Source organism: Podarcis pityusensis (genome assembly GCF_964106645.2).
Source record: "Podarcis pityusensis genome assembly, chromosome: 8".
NCBI classification, from domain to species: domain Eukaryota; kingdom Metazoa; phylum Chordata; class Lepidosauria; order Squamata; family Lacertidae; genus Podarcis; species Podarcis pityusensis.
In genome coordinates this window covers 80321748-80338772 of record NC_138033.1, presented here as the reverse complement: position 1 = coordinate 80338772, position 17025 = coordinate 80321748, and the positions used below count along the sequence as shown (strand labels likewise).

General features: G+C 53.0%; 2 protein-coding genes across 4 annotated transcripts in view; both read left to right on the top strand.

Moving 5' to 3' along the window:
* Positions 1-7270, top strand: NECAP2 (NECAP endocytosis associated 2). Of its 3 annotated transcripts, none has more exons than XM_081017578.1 (8): positions 1-340; positions 1139-1239; positions 1918-2022; positions 2731-2812; positions 3653-3761; positions 4753-4891; positions 5261-5354; positions 6049-7270. In XM_081017578.1, the coding sequence occupies exons 1-8, from the start codon at positions 246-248 to the stop codon at positions 6098-6100; spliced, it is 777 nt and encodes a 258-aa protein (XP_080873704.1). In that variant the 5' UTR covers positions 1-245; the 3' UTR covers positions 6101-7270. The 3 variants fall into 3 exon arrangements, with proteins under 3 accessions (XP_080873704.1, XP_080873705.1, XP_080873706.1); XM_081017579.1 differs by having other exon boundaries at positions 181-340; positions 5264-5354; XM_081017580.1 differs by having other exon boundaries at positions 190-340; positions 1101-1239.
* Positions 7271-8998: 1728 nt separating this feature from the next.
* Positions 8999-17025, top strand: part of CROCC (ciliary rootlet coiled-coil, rootletin) — a 66100-nt gene continuing 58073 nt past the window's right edge. The window contains exons 1-3 of the mRNA XM_081017282.1: positions 8999-9214; positions 12702-12843; positions 16208-16359. Coding sequence (XP_080873408.1) covers positions 9167-9214; positions 12702-12843; positions 16208-16359 — 342 coding nt within the window. The 5' untranslated portion in view covers positions 8999-9166. The remainder of the gene's footprint in view (positions 9215-12701; positions 12844-16207; positions 16360-17025) is intronic.

The following is a 17025-nucleotide window of genomic DNA, read 5'->3' as shown; positions in this document are numbered from 1 at the left end:
AGGGGCCGCGGAGCCAGAAAGGCCTTTGAGGGGACACCGCTGCCTTGGCCGGCGAGGCTTTATTTCGCTGCCGTCTTCGCCTTCGGCACAAGAGGCAGGAAGTCTTGGAGCCGGAACAGCCCCCCCCCGCAGGAAGTGACGCAAAAGAAGGGTGACGGACGCTTCCGGTTCGCGCGCGTCCGCGCATGCGCCTCCGTGGGCGGAGAGGCGCCGCGTTTCCGGGTTCCGTGGAGTAGGCGGTCGAGATGGCGGAGGGCGAGGAGTACGAGTCGGTGCTCTGCGTCAAGCCGGAGGTCCACGTCTACCGAGTGCCGCCGCGCGCCTCTAACCGGGGCTACAGGTGAGCCGGGGAGCCCCGGGGCATGTGCAGAGTGCCCTCCTTTCCCCGCCTCGGACTCTCTCCCCTCCCCCCACTTTTAAACCAATGGTGTCCCTGCGGGTTAGGGCTCCAGGCTCAGTTCGGGCTGCTGGGGAGTCTGAAGGGGCGTACAGTGGTACCACCATGTTAAAAGGGGAGTTTTGAAAGGCTGGCAGCGAAGGAGGAACATGGCAGGGGTGTTATTGTTTTTTTGGATAAGGGTGCTTAGTAAAGGTAAAGGGACCCCTGACCATTAGGTCCAGTCATGGCCGACTCTGGGGTTGCGGCGCTCATCTTGCTTTATTGGCCAAGGGAGCCGGCGTACAGCTTCCGGGTCATGTGGCCAGCATGACTAAGCCGCTTCTGGTGAACCAGAGCAGCGCACGGAAACGCCGTTTACCTTCCCGCCAGAGCGGTACCTATTTATCTACTTTCACTTTGACGTGCTTTTGAACTGCTAGGTTGGCAGGAGCAAGGACCGAGCAATGGGAGCTCACCCCGTCGCGGGATTCGAACTGCCGGCCTTCTGATCGCCAAGTCCTAGGCTCTGTGGTTTAACCCACAGCGCCTAGCCTACTCCTTTAACAAATATGGCATGAAAGAGAAATTTGCTCTGAAGCACGATGTGTTTGTGTGTGTTGCAGCTGCGAGTTTTCTGCACTGCAAAAAGAGGGGAGGGGTTGGGAAGCTGGTGTTCCGGGGGCCCCTTCCAACGCTTTTGATTCTGTTGGGTGACTTTTAGCCCTGAACAGCGGCGCTGTCTTCTCTCCCTGGTGCTAGAGCTGCGGAGTGGCAGCTGGACCAGCCAGCGTGGAGCGGGCGCATGCGCATAACGGCCAAAGGGAACGTGGCCTACATCAAGTTGGAGGACAAGAACTCAGGTAATGGGGAGTGAGTCCATCGTCTCCGTGCAACATGGTTGTTGGAGGGAGGAAAGCTTTTCCTAGCCCAGAACTCGGTTTAGGCCTTAGTTAAGTCTCAGGCAAAAGGAGACCCAGTGACTGTGGTTCAGGGCAATCCTTTTTAGCCAGGTTGATTGTCCATAGGATGCCAGAATTGGGTTCTTTTATGGGTCTGTCAAGCTACCCTGAATCCCAGCCCTCACTGCCACACCTGAAGGGGAGCAATTGCAGGGTGTGGAAGTGTGCTAATCTTGGGCAAACTCTACATTCATGGTGGTGGTGGTGAACCCTAGCAAGCTTCCCCTGACTTGCTTGCAGTGCCCAGGAGTCCAGGAGTCAATTTTCCGGAAGGCAGAAAGGGCACATCTTAAACTGTAGAGTCCTCCCTCCCACCCAACTTATTTGTGAACTTAAGTTTCCAATTCAAAGAATTTTGAAGGACATGAATGAGAACTGATTCAGAATATTTGCATCAATGTCACACACCCATTGCGTTGGGGGGGGGTCACTTTCACTGAACTAAAATGCACAAGTATGAAGAGAAGTAACACAATCTGCTAACTATGGGACGTACTCATGGCACCCAAAGTATCTTTGGTCGGGTGGGAGGGAGAAGCTGAACAGCTAGTTTCATATCCTCACTCTCCCCCCTTCCAGGAGAACTTTTTGCCCAGGCTCCTGTGGACCAGTTCCCCAGCATTACTGTGGAAGGTGTGACGGATTCCAGCCGATACTTTGTCATCCGCATTGAGGACGGGAACGGTATGGAGGCGGAGGTTCGGATCGTGTCCTCCTAGGCACGCAGGGCAGTGGGAATCAGTTCCCCACTTGTGCATCTCCTGGAATGATCCTAAGGCAGCCCCTGCAAGCCCCCCCTTCCTCTTTCCCTTAAAACCCAAAGCTTCCTTCTTGCAGCAAGCTGGGATTTGCCAGGACTTGGGGGGGCCTTTGGGAAGAGGACCCTCTGCACCCATTTCCTCAGCATGCTCTTTTTCTGGCCCTCCTGGCGCCGGCACAGCTTGCCTCCCCCAGGGCTGCTGCTTTTTGGTCACCGCCCCCCCCCTCCACTCTGCCCTCAGATCTCTTCCTGCTTCCTGCTTTTTGCCTTGTTTGGGTTGGCTAACAGTGGGCTGCTAGTCGGGTCCAACAATAAGAGAGGGCACTGTCCTTGCACCTGCCATGGTGTGTGTGAGGCCCTTCTGCTTTGGTGTGGTTTTGTCCCTGGGAAGTTGGCTTCAGTCCTTGGTGCCAGTGAGGCCCCATGTGGGCCTTTTGCCTCTGCCCAGCTTGCTGTCACAGCCACTCCTGGTGCCACTGAGCTGCCCCTCTTGTAGGTGCTGCCCTTCCTCTGCTCCCAGGACTGCCTGGCTCCCTCTGCACTCTGTGGGCAGCCGGGGCCTCTCGGCACTTCCTTGGTGTGCCACAAGGAAAGCTCTGCTGCCCACAGAATGAGCATGGCTTCTCTTGCAGGGCGTCGGGCCTTCATTGGAGTCGGCTTTGTTGACCGAGGTGATGCCTTCGACTTCAACGTCGCTCTGCAGGACCATTTCAAGTGAGCATCTGCCTCCCGCTTTGCAGAGTGCCTGGGTGTCCAGACCTTCCCCAGCCCAGGGGGAGCGGGTGGAGTCTTTGCTACACCGGGTGGAGCCTTGGAAGAGCAAGGCGCCTTTCCATGCAAGCCAAGCTAATTCTTCTGAGCTGGTGCAAGCTACCTTTTGCCTCCTGGGGTTCCTTCGAATGCCCCTTCCTAGCTCTGCTGATGCAAAACAAAACAAAAACCTCAACCCCTCCCGCTGTGAAAGCAGCACTGTGAGAAGTGAAGGAAAGAAAGAAAGTGGGGTTTGGGGCAGCTGCCGATTGCAGGTGGGGGCAGATTCTGTCATGACTTGCAGTCCCCTTTCGCTCTCTGTAGCCCTGGTGTCTGCTTTGCTGAAGGAGCCTGCATTCTGGTAAACCCCTGACAAATTGGAGGATTTCAGCAGGCGAGCCAAGGGAACCGGGGAGGGAGCTGATTCTGGGGATGGAAGCAGCGGGGAACTTGTAGAGGAGCAGCAGCTGGAAGGAGTTTCCCCCCTGCAACTCTCCATCTACCCAGGCTGGGGGGGCGGGGGGGCGGGATGGATATCCAAGATAGATGAGGGTTGCAGGGGGAAAGCAGCAATGACTCCCTGCAGACTCCCCTCCCACCAACTGAAATCAAACACAGGGTTTCGGGTGCTGCCTTTGTGGCTGCGACAGATTTCTTCTGAAAGAGAAGGTGCTTGCTTTCATGGGCTTGGGTGCTGAGTGCAACATAGCCACTTTCCCTACACCGCCCCCTGCCAGCACCTTATGCTTTTTGCTCTGCTGCCTCGTGACACCCCACCCCCACCCCAATTTATTCTCTCAACAGGTGGGTCAAACAGCAGAGTGAGCTGGCCAAGCAGGCCCTGAATCCAGACCAGGGCCCCAAACTGGACCTGGGATTCAAGGAAGGGCAGACAATCAAGCTCAACATTGCGGTGAGGAGGAGGGACCTCTCTGGGCTTGTCCGGCTGTGGCAGAGGGGGTGGGGGATGGGCTGCGGAAAAGGAGTCGCAAAGCAAATGCTAACAAGAGGCTCAAATCAGCAAGTCAAGCCATGGGTTACCAAGGGACACCATCCAGGGTTGATAGCCTGTAGGACCTGGAAGAAAGTTCCTTTCTGACCCCAAATGGTGGGAACTAATCCAATCCTCGAGGGACGCGGGTGGTGCTGTGGGTTAAACCACAGAGCCTAGGGCTTGCCGATCAGAAGGTCGAGGGTTCGAATCCCCGCGACAGAGTGAGCTCCCATTGCTCGGTCCCTGCTCCTGCCAACCTAGCAGTTTGAAAGCACGTCAAAGTGCAAGTAGATAAATAGGTACCGCTCCAGCGGGAAGGTAAACGGCGTTTCCATGCACTGCTCTCGTTCGCCAGAAGCGGCTTAGTCATGCTGGCCACATGACCCGGAAGCTGTACGCCGGCTCCCTCGGCCAATAAAGCGAGATGAGCGCCGCAACCCCAGAGTCGGTCACGACTGGACCTAACAGTCAGAGGTCCCTTTACCTTTAGCTTAATCTGATCATCAGCAGATTATACCCTCCCTCATCCCAAAGGGATTTCTTTTGAGACATAGACACACACACACACCCCAGCATCATACCCCTGTGCCCTGTTTCTGCCTCTATATCACTTGACCACATGATAATGGCTTTTTAGAAACGAACAACACTATACAAGGTCAAAGGTGTGTGGGGGAGTCTTTTTGCTCTTGTGTCCACTGTGTTGTCAGTGTGGCAAGGAGATGAGACAAAGGCAATTACTCAAAGTCATCTCGGGCCAGGCCTGGCTGGAGCAGCAGGTTGCTTGCAGATGGAAGAGGCCTTCCCCTCTTTCGGCTGGGATTGCTACCCATGCAGAGACGCAGCTGTGGGCTGGGGAATGCCCTTCGCCCCTTTGAGTGACTGACCATGCAGTTCAATCTCCTTTCAGAACGTGAAGAAGAAGGACGGCTCCTCCTCGGCCAGCAGGCCCCGAGCAACAGGCTCTGGGGGCCCCAGCCTCATCCCACCCCCTCCTGGAGGAAAGGCCTCCCTGACCGGGGAGCAGCTTCCGTCTGCTGTAGAGGCAGGTCTGTGTTTCCTGCTGATCTCACTCGCAAAGTGGAAAGTCCCTTATGGCAGTGCACAGCCGTCCTACTTCAGAGCTGGCTTTCCCCAAGCCAGGCTTGTTTGTGGTTATCGGCAGGTGATTTCCCAGCCTTGCATCGCTGGACTCTTAAGTCTTTCTTGGGGCAGGCAAGCTTCAGAGCAGAGGAGGCTGCTCAGGTTAAACACCACGCCCCACCAGCATTGTCTCAGCTGCCTGCCTTTATGGGGTCTTCCTCTCCACCAGGTCCCAGGGGCTCCTAAAGGACTGGCCAGGAAGGGGCTGCGAAATATAAACCCAAGTGACGAACGGTTATCTCTCTGTCTCTCCCTCCCTGTATCCTGTTTCTCAGCAGACGTCTCCATCCCGTGGCCGCCTCCGCAGGCTTCAAATTCAACAGCAGAAGCAGCTGCAGACATCTGGGGAGACTTCACCAAAGCTTCTGGGTGAGAGTCACATGTGGGTTGCAGAAGTTGAAATGTGTCCCCTTCCACCCACCCCACCTTTTATCCGGAAAACTCCCTAATCTGACGTAGCTGAAAGAGCGTCTCCACCCCCATCGTTCTGCCCGGACACTAAGGTCCAGCACCGAGGGCCTTCTGGCTGTTCCCTCGCTCCGAGAAGCCAAGTTACAGGGAACCAGGCAGAGGGCCTTCCCGGTAGTGGCACCCGCCCTGTGGAACACCCTCCCACCAGATGTCAAAGAGAACAATAACTACCAAACTTTTAGAAGACATCTGAAGGCAGCCCTGTTTAGGGAAGCTTTTAATGTTTTATAGGTTATTGTATTTTAGTGTTCTGTTGGAAGCCGCCCAGAGTGGCTGGGGAAACCCAGCCAGATGGGCGGGGTATAAATAATAAATTATTATTATTATCTGTTGATGGGACCCGAGGGGTGCCAGGTTCATGACGTTCAAGTCCCAGTGGTGGGGAGATCCTCTTATCCAAAGGGTAGGTCTGCATTCTTGGAGAAGCAGGGAAACTCCATTGCCCCCTCATGCCATCCACTATGTGGTGGCCAGAGGTTACGTCCAGATGTTCAGGGGGAAGGGACCCTCTCTGTCCCCAGTGCAGTGCAGGCCCTGGGCCCCTGCAGATCCACTCCTTGCTGAAGGGAGCGCCTCTTCTTTCTCCTTCTAGGTCTGCCTCCGGTCAGGCTCAGCAGAGCTCCACCAGCTGGGTCCAGTTCTGAGCTGAGCATCTTGTGCTTCTCTGGTCGGGGGTGAAGGCCACGGAAGGACCCTTGTGGACCAAAGAGGAAGCTACTTTGCCCTCGTGGTGCACCATGAGATCCCAGTCCTGGATGTGTTTGGATGTTTGCTTGGGGCATTTTATGGGATAGGGAAGGTAGGGGTCAGCTGGGGCTGTGCAGATCCTCTTCTCCCTCCCTCCACCTCCATCTACCCCCTCAGCACTTGGGGTCCCTGAAAGGGGAGGGAGGGAGTTTTTCCTGGGTTCAGATCACAGCTTAAAAACCTGGAATCCTGGAGTGGGGAAGAGGGAGACAGCTGTCCAGAAAGAAAGAGGCTCCTTCCTGTCTCTTGCCTTTTTTTCCTGTCTTGTGTGGTGTCAACGGTGTTTCTTTGATATGCTTGCCTCGCCTCGTCCGCTTTCTAGCTTGGAGGGATATTGCGGCGCAGCTGCCCCAGGAAACACACACTCTGTATGCGGGCAAAGGCGGCTTCCCTTGCAGGAGGTGACTGGCAGTGCCCTGCCTTCACAGCCCACCTTGCAAATTTGAAATGGGCTTACCTGTTGCACATCTCCCTCTCGGAATTTCCAGGGTACCTTCCTCACTGGAAGGGTGCTGGGCCCCGATTCTGTCATGTTGCTCTGCCTCTGATGGCTGTGGTGGAGGTAGCAATGCTGGGAGTGAGAGAAGAGTCATCAGCTGGCTGCAGAGGCTGCGAGCAATGATGCCACGTTGATGTCCTTTGAGGGCGGGGGTCCCTGGCTCTGCTTTGCCTTGTGAAGTGCCTTCTCTTTTTCCTTCTCCCTCCTCTGCTAAAACCGGCCTTTTGAGCAGCAAGAGCAGTGGAACTTCTGACATTCCATATTGGTGTGACTTTTAATGTGCACACACACAACAAATTACCCTTTTACTTTCAGAGAGACCCTGGGTTTTTCTCCTATCGCAGGTGCCTCAGACATTGTGAAGGACAAAAACTGCCCTCTGGGCCATCTTACGGAACCGGGTTTTAATTCTCTTTTGAAATATAGATCTTTGTATTCACTCCTATCCTATTTATTCTAAGACGAAGGCCTTTTACAGAACATTTTCTTACTATGAAACTCCATGAAGTTTTTGCTGCCTTTTGTTATTTTTGAGCTGGTTCCTTATTAAAAATGTATATGTATTTATCTGTATAAAAGCCTTTATTTGTCTTTGGGAAAGGGGCTGGGGAAGCAGAAATGGACCCAGGTGGGGGAGTGAAAATGCCAAAAGATTTAGTAAATACAGTGTCTCAGTGAGATTCACATGTTGGGTGGCTCAGGGATAGGTTCCCAAGGACATCTTCCTAAACCTAAGGGTGGTGCCCAATGTTGGACCCACTGAATTTAATAGATGTGGCTGTTTTAGTGGGGCTCCTCTGATTAGGACTTCCACTCCTATTGTGTACGTTTGTTTTTTGAGGATTGGCACTCTGTTCATGCCCAGAGGTACAATTCTGTTGCTCCCCAAGTTCCTTGGCTGGCATTTGTGACTGTGAGCACAGAACCTTTTCCAGCCAAAAAAACAGCCCCAGAACCCCAAAAAGCAGTATTATTTTGGGGGATGCAAGCTGGGATTTTCCCCTCTCAAGCCAAATGCTGAGTCCTGCTTGTCTTTCTCTGGGACAGGGAAACCCGCAGTGCTGCCTCTGGACAATCTGCTTGGCTTTGAATTTGCCCCCACTGCGTTGCAAATATCTGGTGCTGGGTAGTGCCCCAGGCCTCAAACAAGCTTCTAGCTATCAATGACCCAGGGAGGGGCTGCCTCCCAAAGGCCCCATAACCCTTTCTCTTTTCCTGACATGTCAGGCCTGGCTTACAGAGCCACTTCCAGTATTTGCAAAGTCCTGGCGGGAGGCTGCGGCTGTGTCCTGGTTGGGGGGGTCACTGAGACATGCGAGAAAAGCCTCCCTTTCGGGAAGAAGGCAGGGCTCATCTGCCCCGCAGGGCGGCCGTAATTCCCGGAGACTTAAGCAGCTTATGCTGGTGCTGCCTGGGTTTTCCCCGGGTGCAACCGGAGCCCTTGGCACGCGCCTTGGCCTGGAAGAACAAGAGGAGGAGGAGGAGGAAGCAGCGTTCTTGGGCCGGCCAAGGGCGCCATCAGAAACCCGCCCTCCACCACTGCCGCCCGGCGCTATAGTAACGCTGCTGCGGTTTGAGAAGGCAGCTGATCGCCCAGCAGAGCCACCTGTGCCAGGTGAGGGGCTGGCTTGGCGATGGGGGGCAGCCCTGTCCTGGGGCACTAGGCGGTCAGGGACCAGGGCTGATGCTCTGCTGGGCGGGGAAGGCCCTGCACTCCACACATGCTCCGAGGCACTGCACAACAGCCTCCCGTCCACCCCCTTCTGGCTCCAGAAGCGCAGTGTCCGGACCGAGCTTTCGCAGTTACCCCTTTGCCCACAAGTTGAGAGCAAACGAATTTGCGTCTTTGAATTCAATCGACCTAAAAACTCCCCACCGCGCTTGCACAGCGCCTTCAAAACTGCTGATGGGGCTCCTTCCCCTTTGACAGGTTGGATGGGGCAGAAATCCAACAGGTGCAGCATCGGCCAGGCGCTCGCCAGGCTCCATCTGTTGAGTTTCTGCTCCGAGGCGCGCGCTGCGGGGCACATTCCCCGATGAGGAAGTTGAGCCGGCTCCGCCCGGTGTCTTTCCCGTGCGAATATCCGCCTGCAGCCCGAGCTGCAAACTTTGGGGAAGGGGCCGTCGTGACTGCATCAAGCCGGAGAAGCGGCGGCCTCTAGGACCCGGGAGCGCCACGGCTTGAGTCCGCGGGGGAGGCAGCCTGCAGCCGCCGGCCCCCCCCCCCCCCTTTCTGCTGCCGGGCGGCGATTGGTCCAGCCCGGCTCCCCCTTGCAGCCGCGGGACCCGGGAAAGAGGCGGGGGGCGGCGGCTCGGGCTGGCGCTCCTCCCCGGGTCCTCCCCCTCTCCAGCAGCAGCAAGCATCGCATCTGCCGTGCAAAGGGCCATGGAGGCGGACTCCCTTGCCCGGCAGGAGCCCCCCGGAGCCCGGCCGTAGAGCGGCAGCGGCGGCGGCCCCCTCCCCATGAGCAACGCGGAGGCTGCGGAGCTGAAGCTGGAGGCTGCGGTTCAGGTCGGTGGGGGATGCCTGGCGGCGGGAGCGGGAGCATCCTTCAACGCCCTCCGGCAACCCGCCTTTCTTTCTTTCTTTCTTTCTTTCTTTCTTTCTTTCTTTCTTTCTTTCTGTGGGGGCGAATATAATCTCCTTTTGGGGGGAACCTGGGCGCATCTTCTGCATACAGACTCCGAAGTTGGCGCCAGAAACAACCCCCTAAAAGTAGGACCCCTCGCCCGGCGTCTCGCTGAATTCCCTTTATTCTACTCTTTCTCTGCCTTTTATGGGAATTTCTCCAAATTAGTCTTGCCTTGCGGGGCGGGTTGGATGCTGGAAAATATTTGTACCTTTGGATCAGGCAAAGGTTTGTAATGTCTCCTCTCTTGAAGGCAAATATCTCTCTCCTCCCCCCCCCCCCCCTTCTAGTTATCCTTAAAAACAAACAAACTAGGTTTTGGTAGCTGATCTAAAAGCTAAGGAAAGCAAGGTTTAATCGTGAGGGATTGCATTAGAAAACTAAAATCAACCCAAGTAGTTTACTGGAAAAGAGAATAATCTTATTTGTGTAGGAGTTGTTGTTGGATCCTTAGTGTTACAGGAGATTTACAGGTGTAAAGCTAAATTCTTGCTGCAATCTGAAGTTGCATCCCAGTCCTCCGCCCTGATTTAACAGGAGGGCCATCATCTAAAGTAAATGTAGCCTCACTCTGGAGCAGTGGCGTAGCGTGGGGGGTGCAGGGGGGGCCGGCCGCACCGGGCGCAACATCTGGGGGTTAGGGTTAGGGGGCGCAAATCCACGGGTTAAGGGGGCGCAAATCCACGGGTTGGGGGGCGCAAATTACTTGCCTTGCCCCGGGTGCTGACAACCCACGCTACGCCACTGCTCTGGAGTGAAGTCTTCTGCACTCCTTAGGACTTTGGTGACTCTGAAGGTGTTGGACAGGGGTCAGCAAACTTTTTCAGCAGGGGGCTGGTCCACTGTCCCTCAGACCTTGGGGGGGCCAGACTATATTTTGAAGGGGGGAAATGAACAAATTCCTATGCCCCACAAATAACCCAGAGATGCATTGTAAATAAAAGGACACATTCTACTCATTTAAAAACACGCTGATTCACGGACCATCCGCAGGCCGGATTTAGAAGGCAATTGGGCCGAATTCGGCCCTCGGGCCTTAGTTTGCCTACTCATGGTGTTGGATGACTCTGTGGGCTTGATCCAGCGAGAAGGAGGCATGATGAAGTCCCATCAAACTGAGTAAACTCCCCACTCCAGCCACAACCTCTCAGCCTCAGCTCCCCTTCTGAACCAAAGGTATAACTATACTTAGCTACCTTGCAAAGTTGTTGTAGGGTTTGTGCAAGAGGGGTTGCTCAGTTTTGGGGAGCGCTTGATGAAGAACATCTGGGCCAGTTGACCAAAAGATCCAGGGTTGGTTTTTTTCATGTCTCCATCTTCTTCTTACATGAACAGGTTGGGGAATGTGTCTTGAGTCTGGGAGCTAGGGGGAGTAATATCATCATCTTCTTCTTCTTCTTCTTCTTCGGCAATCACTCATAGCCAAGTAAGATTGTCTTCCATAAATACGGTTTTAACAATGAAGTCCATAAGTGACTGTGGAGGCCAATTCTGGATCCACACGTCCTTCCACAGTGGGGACATTGGTTTCCGGGCGGGAGTTGATCGCAGTGTGGATTTGCCAAGCGTGCCTTCCTCTTAGCACGTTTCTCCCTTGTGTCCCGAGTTCGAGTGTCTTCAAAGCCCATGACACCTTTGGTAAAGGCTGTTCTCCAACTGGAGCGCTCATGGGCCAGTGTTCCCCAGTTGTCAGTGTTTATCCTCCTTTTTTTAGATTTGCCTTGAGACAGTCTTTAAACCTCTTTTGTTGACCACCAGCATTACGCTTTCCATTTTTAAGTTCTGAATAGAGTAGTTGCTTTGGAAGACGATCATCAGGCATCCGCACAACATGACCAGTCCAATGAAGTTGATGTTGAGTGCCTAAGTTTGGGGGGGGGGGAGCTTCTCCCTCCCCCACACTTCGCAAAGAAGTCAGCCAAGTCCTGAGTCCCGTTTTGGAGGTGACCTTTAAACCTTCTATGGGATAACAAAGGGCCAAGGAGGCACATTTATTGGATTGCTGGGCATTAGGGCACTAAATCTGGACATCCTTTTATACTGAAGCCGTGGAGGAACAGGGTCCCAAGGCATGGTGAGGGGGGGGCACTGATTCAAGGTCTGGCCTGGGCAAGGGACAGAGATGCTCCCCTGCCCCAAATTGCCCACTTGAGTTGCCCCTTCCCTTCTCCTTCCACCTTCCCAAGCCCAAAGCCACAATGAGCCCCGTTTGCGGCCAGGCCCAGTCGCTCATTTTAGTCCCTTCTCCTTGAGTTTCATGGGCTGGAGATTCTGGGAGAAGGTTGGGTTTTTGTACTGGGGACCCCCACTCCCGAGACAGGCCACCCTCTGCTGCATGAGGATAGAGCTGCCCCCTAAGTGCTGAATATGTTCTGGTCTTAGGCAGATTTCCCCCCCAGCCCCGTGGATTCCTTCTGGGGTTACTCATCTTCCCTTGCAGCCTGCAGGCTGCTGCCTCACTTGGCTCACCCAGTGCAGTCCCAGTTGCTGAACTGGGCCAGGGACTTGGGTCGGCCTGCATGGAAATTTCAGTTCCACCCAAACCACAGAGTGAAATATAGTTCACTGACTGCTATATAGGTGTGTAAAACTACAGTGGTACCTCGCAAGAGGAATGCCTCTCAAGACGAAAAACTCGCAAGACGAAAGAGTTTTTCGTTTTTTGAGTTGCTTCACGAGACGAATTTCCCTATGGGCTTGCTTCGCAAGACGGAAACGTCTTGCAAGTTTGTTTCCTTTTTCTTAAAACCGTTACAGTAATACAGGGTGCATTGCTTGAAGAGGTGCAGTTGCGACTTGACTTCGGGGAGCAACTCATAGCACGCGGTGTGGTAGCCTTTTTTGAGGTTTTTGAAGATTTTTTTGAAAAAATTGAAACCGTGCTTCGCAAGACGAAAAAACTCGCAAGACGAAAGAACTCGCGGAACGAATTAATTTCGTCTCGCGAGGCACCACTGTATAGAGAAAGTTCATCTGTCTTTAATTTGGCAATGATATTGATGTCTCTCTCTCTCTCTCTCTCTCTGTGTGTGTGTCCGTGTCCCAGAGACAGGGCACTCTTATTCCCATCTTATTGATGGGGCTACTGAGGACTCAAAGAGCCCAAAGCCAAGCCAGGGAGCCTGGAATAGAGGCAAGAGACTCCCTCAGTTCTCCTGGCACCAGAGGCCAATTTTTCACCTGCTGGGCAGCTGGCAACCTTTTTTGGCCAGTGTGGCTTGTTCCTGCACCGTGCTGCCTCTGCATCTTGCAGTTGGACAACGCCATCTTGGGCTCCCTGAGAAGCTGTCTTGGCCCAGAGGAGACTCTGCCTTGGCTTCTTCAGGGCCGGTCCCTGGTTGCTGAGACTGGCTTGTTCTCACCCTGCAGAAAGTGGAAGACAGCATCCTGATCTCAGCAGAAGGGAAGAGCCTCTCTGTCAGGGGCTCCTGCGAAGACTCTCCACCCACCCGCTTGCCGGCTAGGATCCGGGAAATCGTCACCAAGAACCTCTCGCAAAGCGATTGCCAAGGTATGTTTGGAGAAGACAATTCTTCTTGGAACTGGGGAACTGGGGGCTGGGAAGGATGCCTTCTTGGCTGCCTCCCTCGCTAGGCTCTTCATTTCCTGGCCTGGCCTGGTTTCCCCTGCAAGCAAGACAGAGAGGAGGAGGCAGCTGATCTCCACTCTGGCTGGGCACCTGGCAGGATGGACCCTTTCCTCTTCCAACTCCTGGGAGGTGACAGGTGGAAAGGATGAAGCCAATTCCTGACATTCTGGTACTCCATCTTGTTGTATCCGACACTTCATCCTCTGCTTTTTTAAAAAAACAATTATTTAATCATTTTTTTCAATGCAAACAGCAACCACAAAAAACACATACAGTGGTACCTCGGGTTACATACGCTTCAGGTTACAGACTCTGCTAACCCAGAAATAGTGCTTCAGGTTAAGAACTTTGCTTCAGGATGAGAACAGAAATTGTGTGGTGGTGGCGCGGCGGCAGCGGGAGGCCCCGTTAGCTAAAGTGGTGCTTCAGGTTAAGAACAGTTTCAGGTTAAGAACGGACCTCCGGAACAAATTAAGAACTTAACCCGAGGTACCACTGTACAACGAAAACCACAATGACACTAATAACACAATTTAACAATTCAGATTTGAGTACTGATATACCGTATTTTTCGCTCTATAGGATGCACCAGATGATAAGAAGCACCTAGTTTGGAGGGGAGGAAAACAAGAAAAAAAATATTTTGAATCCCAGAAGCCAGAACAGCAAGAGGGATCTGGCTTTTGGGATACTGTGTGGCTGTTCTGGCTTCTGGGATAACCGCGCCAAGCCTCTTCAGGATAGCGGGATGAAGGCTCCCCCTGCCCGAAGAGGCTGCGCGCAGCTAAGGAAGAAGCCAGGACAAGCACGTCGCTGAAGGGGCGCTGAGCAGTTCTATCTCTCTGCGCAGCGCCATTCACTCCATAAGACACACATTTCTCCTTACTTTATAGGAGGAAAAAAGTGCGTCCTATGGAGCGAAAAATACGGTACCTATAACTACACCTTTTTAACAATATTTCCCCACCTCTCCTCCCCCTACTTCCCACCACTGTCTGCCTTATCGCTTAAGTATTCCTTCCAGATTTTTTCATATTTATCCATTCTTAATTTGCGTCGATATGCAATTCATTCGTATGTAGCCAGTCTGTCCATATTGTCAATCCATGTGCTCAATGGAATCTTTTTGCGGCTCTTCCAATTCATCAAAACAAGTTTTTTGCTGTCTAATATGACATTTCATCCTCTGCTGAGCTTCAGGACACCCCCGCCCGGCCCACCTGCCTTTCACCCCTTCTGGACAGGACAAGGAGGCCAAACTGTGCCAAGCTGGCCCCAGTGCTGCTGGCTGGGCCCAGGGGCTTCGTGCTGCTGCGACACGCTCTGTTTCCAAACAATACCTGGGAAGCAAAAGGAATTCGGAACAGATGGCTGAGGAGAGAGAAGCAGAAGGAGGGAAGGCAGCAAATAGGAAGCTCTCTCTGTATGTGAGAGGGAGGGAGAGACTCTGTGTGAGTGACTCTCTTTTTTTAAAAAAATTTTTTTAGTCAAAATTAAAACAAGACATATTATCCAAAAACATATCATCCTTGTTTTTTTCTCCCATTTTTCCTCCCTCCCCCCACTCCCACACAAAACCCACCCACCCCCACCCACCGACTTCCCTCAGTTCCAGTCTTTGGTTTCTCCGAGACTGCTGTTTTCTGCATGTTACAAAGTTGTATAGATCCTCAAACTATTTAGCTGGTTATTATCAATAAAAAGTTTGTGAATGTTTATTCAAAACCTGGATTGAACAAGGAGTCCAGTTCACTTTGTTGCGTCTTCAGATACTTTGTAAAGGGTTCCCATTCATCCTTAAAGTCACAGTTATCCTTGTCCCGTAGCTTATATTTCAATTTTGCCAGTTCTGCATAGTCTGTCAATTTTTCTTGCCACAATTCTTTAGTTGGGCTTTCTTCAGTCTTCCATCCATGTGCTACCAGAACTCTTGCGGCCGCTGTGTGAGCGACTCTCAATGGGTGATGCACCGTTGCGGAACTCACATAAGACATCAGAAGGAGTCTGGCTGCTGCTGCTGCTGCTGCTGGATCAGACCCAGTTTTATGGTGCTCACGGTGACCAGACAAATGCTCCTGCAAGACAGGGAAGGCAACAGCTTTTTCTTGCTGGCGCATTTGGGTATCCGGCTTTCACAGATAGACTGCTACTTCACATGGAGGTCCAAGGCAAAGCCCACGGCTTTTTGCCACAGATCGTGGCAGCAAATCCTATAAATCAGTTGTGCATTGAGGGGGAGGGCGGCTGACGCCGGCACCCACAGTTCAAGAAGAATGAACTTTACAGTGTGGTTGCAAAGGGGAGCAACCCCTCCATTCCTTCCATGGTCGCTCATCCCAATAAAGGGGAGTCTCTGGGGGCTGAAATAAAAGGCGAAAACTGTAGGACCCCTTCTGGGACGAGGTGAGCACTGCCTCTTCTCTGGCAGAAGCTGCCCCATTAGCAACAACCTGTTGCCGATGCCTTTCCATCCAGCAGCAAGAAAATGTTTGCGAATGTTCTATGGCAGGAACGTCCAACTTCCAAGATCTACTCAGATGATTAAAATCTGGCAGTGATCTACCCCTTTTTGGGGTATTCAGGTCAAACTTGTTGATCTTTTTTTAGGCAGGAACATCTCGTTTTGGGGGGAGGTTCAGGTCAAAGTTGTCAAGCTTCTTTTAGGAAGGAAGATCCCGTTTTTTTTGGGGGGGGTGTTCAGATCTAATGAATGGAAAGAGGCGCTCAGCAATCGATAAGGAGACAGTCAGCCTTGCTGTGCAAACTCTGACTTCCGTTCTAGCCATCTAGAGGGCGGGGAGGGGGAGGTGCCAGATGGAGGAGCCACCGATCTACCGTGATCTACCAAAAGCTCCCGGGGATCGACCAGTCAATCCCGGTTGACCTGTTGGACACCCCTGTTCTGTGGCATCGCAACAGTCCATTATTTAGCACACCTGTATGCCAGATGTTCTGGCAGTGCATCCCAAGTTCCCTTGCTTTGCTTTGCTTTGCTCTGTTTACAGTGGTACCTCGGGTTACAGATGGTTCAGTGGTTCTCGGGTTACAGAAATTGTGCTCCGGCTGCGCGGCGGCAGCGGGAGGCCCAATTAGCTAAAGTGGTGCTTCAGGTTAAGAACAGTTTCAGGTTCAGAACGGACCTCCGGAATGAATTAAGTTCTTAACCGAGGTACCAATGTATCTCTTCGTCTTCCAAAGGGAGCCCAGGGCGTCTTGTCCAACTGCGGAAATGCATTTGATGCGTGTGTGTCTGTCTCTCTACCTCTGTGCTCCTCTCTTCCCGCAGTGGCCTCCCACGCCGAGATGTCGTCCTTGCTTTCCCTTCAGGAGGAGAACCGCATCTTGCAGCAGGAGCTGTCCCGGGTGGAAGATTTGCTGGCCCAGAGCCGGGCTGAGCGGGATGAACTGGCCATCAAGTACAACGCCATCAGTGAGCGGGTAGGTGCAGGAGGCAGGCAGTGTCTTCTCTACCCTTCCCAGTAGGCCTTTTCAGGCAAATGGGTCTATGAAATCTTTACTTGGCACCAGCAAGCAGGCAGTGCTAGTGAATAGGTTTTATGGTCCAGTCGACACTCATCTTTTGTGCAGGTTCTGTTCTAGGGATAGCATGTAAAGCCAAAATAATGCTGTGTTACTTTTATTGTTGTTTTATTGTTGTTAGCCGCACTGAGCCCGGCTTCGGCTGGGGAGGGCGGGATATAAATAATAATAATAATAATAATAATAATAATAATAATAATAATTATCCCGATTGTGCAGATCAAATATAACTCATAGAATTCCACAGGATGTGGTATTAGTGTGTGAAAGCAGTCCAGATGGTGGAGTTGTCAGGTGCCATCTTCACTTGGTCACAAGTGACCAACAGCCAGGGGCAAAATGCTCCTGGCGCCTGGCTAATTTCGAACACTGAATGCAAGTAGGAAGACGCAGACTCTGTTGGGGTGAGGATGGCTTGAGCTGTTTAGAGATGTGCCGGCGCAGAGAGAGGGGTTCTCTGTGGACCCGCCATGGGATTGAGCTCTGGCAAGGGAGATTTGAGGAGCTGGAGAAAGAGAGGCATCAGAGGGCCCTGCCAGGATCCAATCTCCCCCTTCCAAAAAC

Coding starts and splice junctions, on each gene's coding strand:
- NECAP2 (XM_081017578.1), top strand. CDS start 246: ATGGCGGAGGGCGAGGAGTACGAGTCGGTGCTCTGCGTCAAGCCGGAG. Junction 2,813..3,652: donor GCTCTGCAGGACCATTTCAA/GTGAGCATCTGC, acceptor TTCTCTCAACAG/GTGGGTCAAACAGCAGAGTG. Junction 4,892..5,260: donor TCCGTCTGCTGTAGAGGCAG/GTCTGTGTTTCC, acceptor CCTGTTTCTCAG/CAGACGTCTCCATCCCGTGG.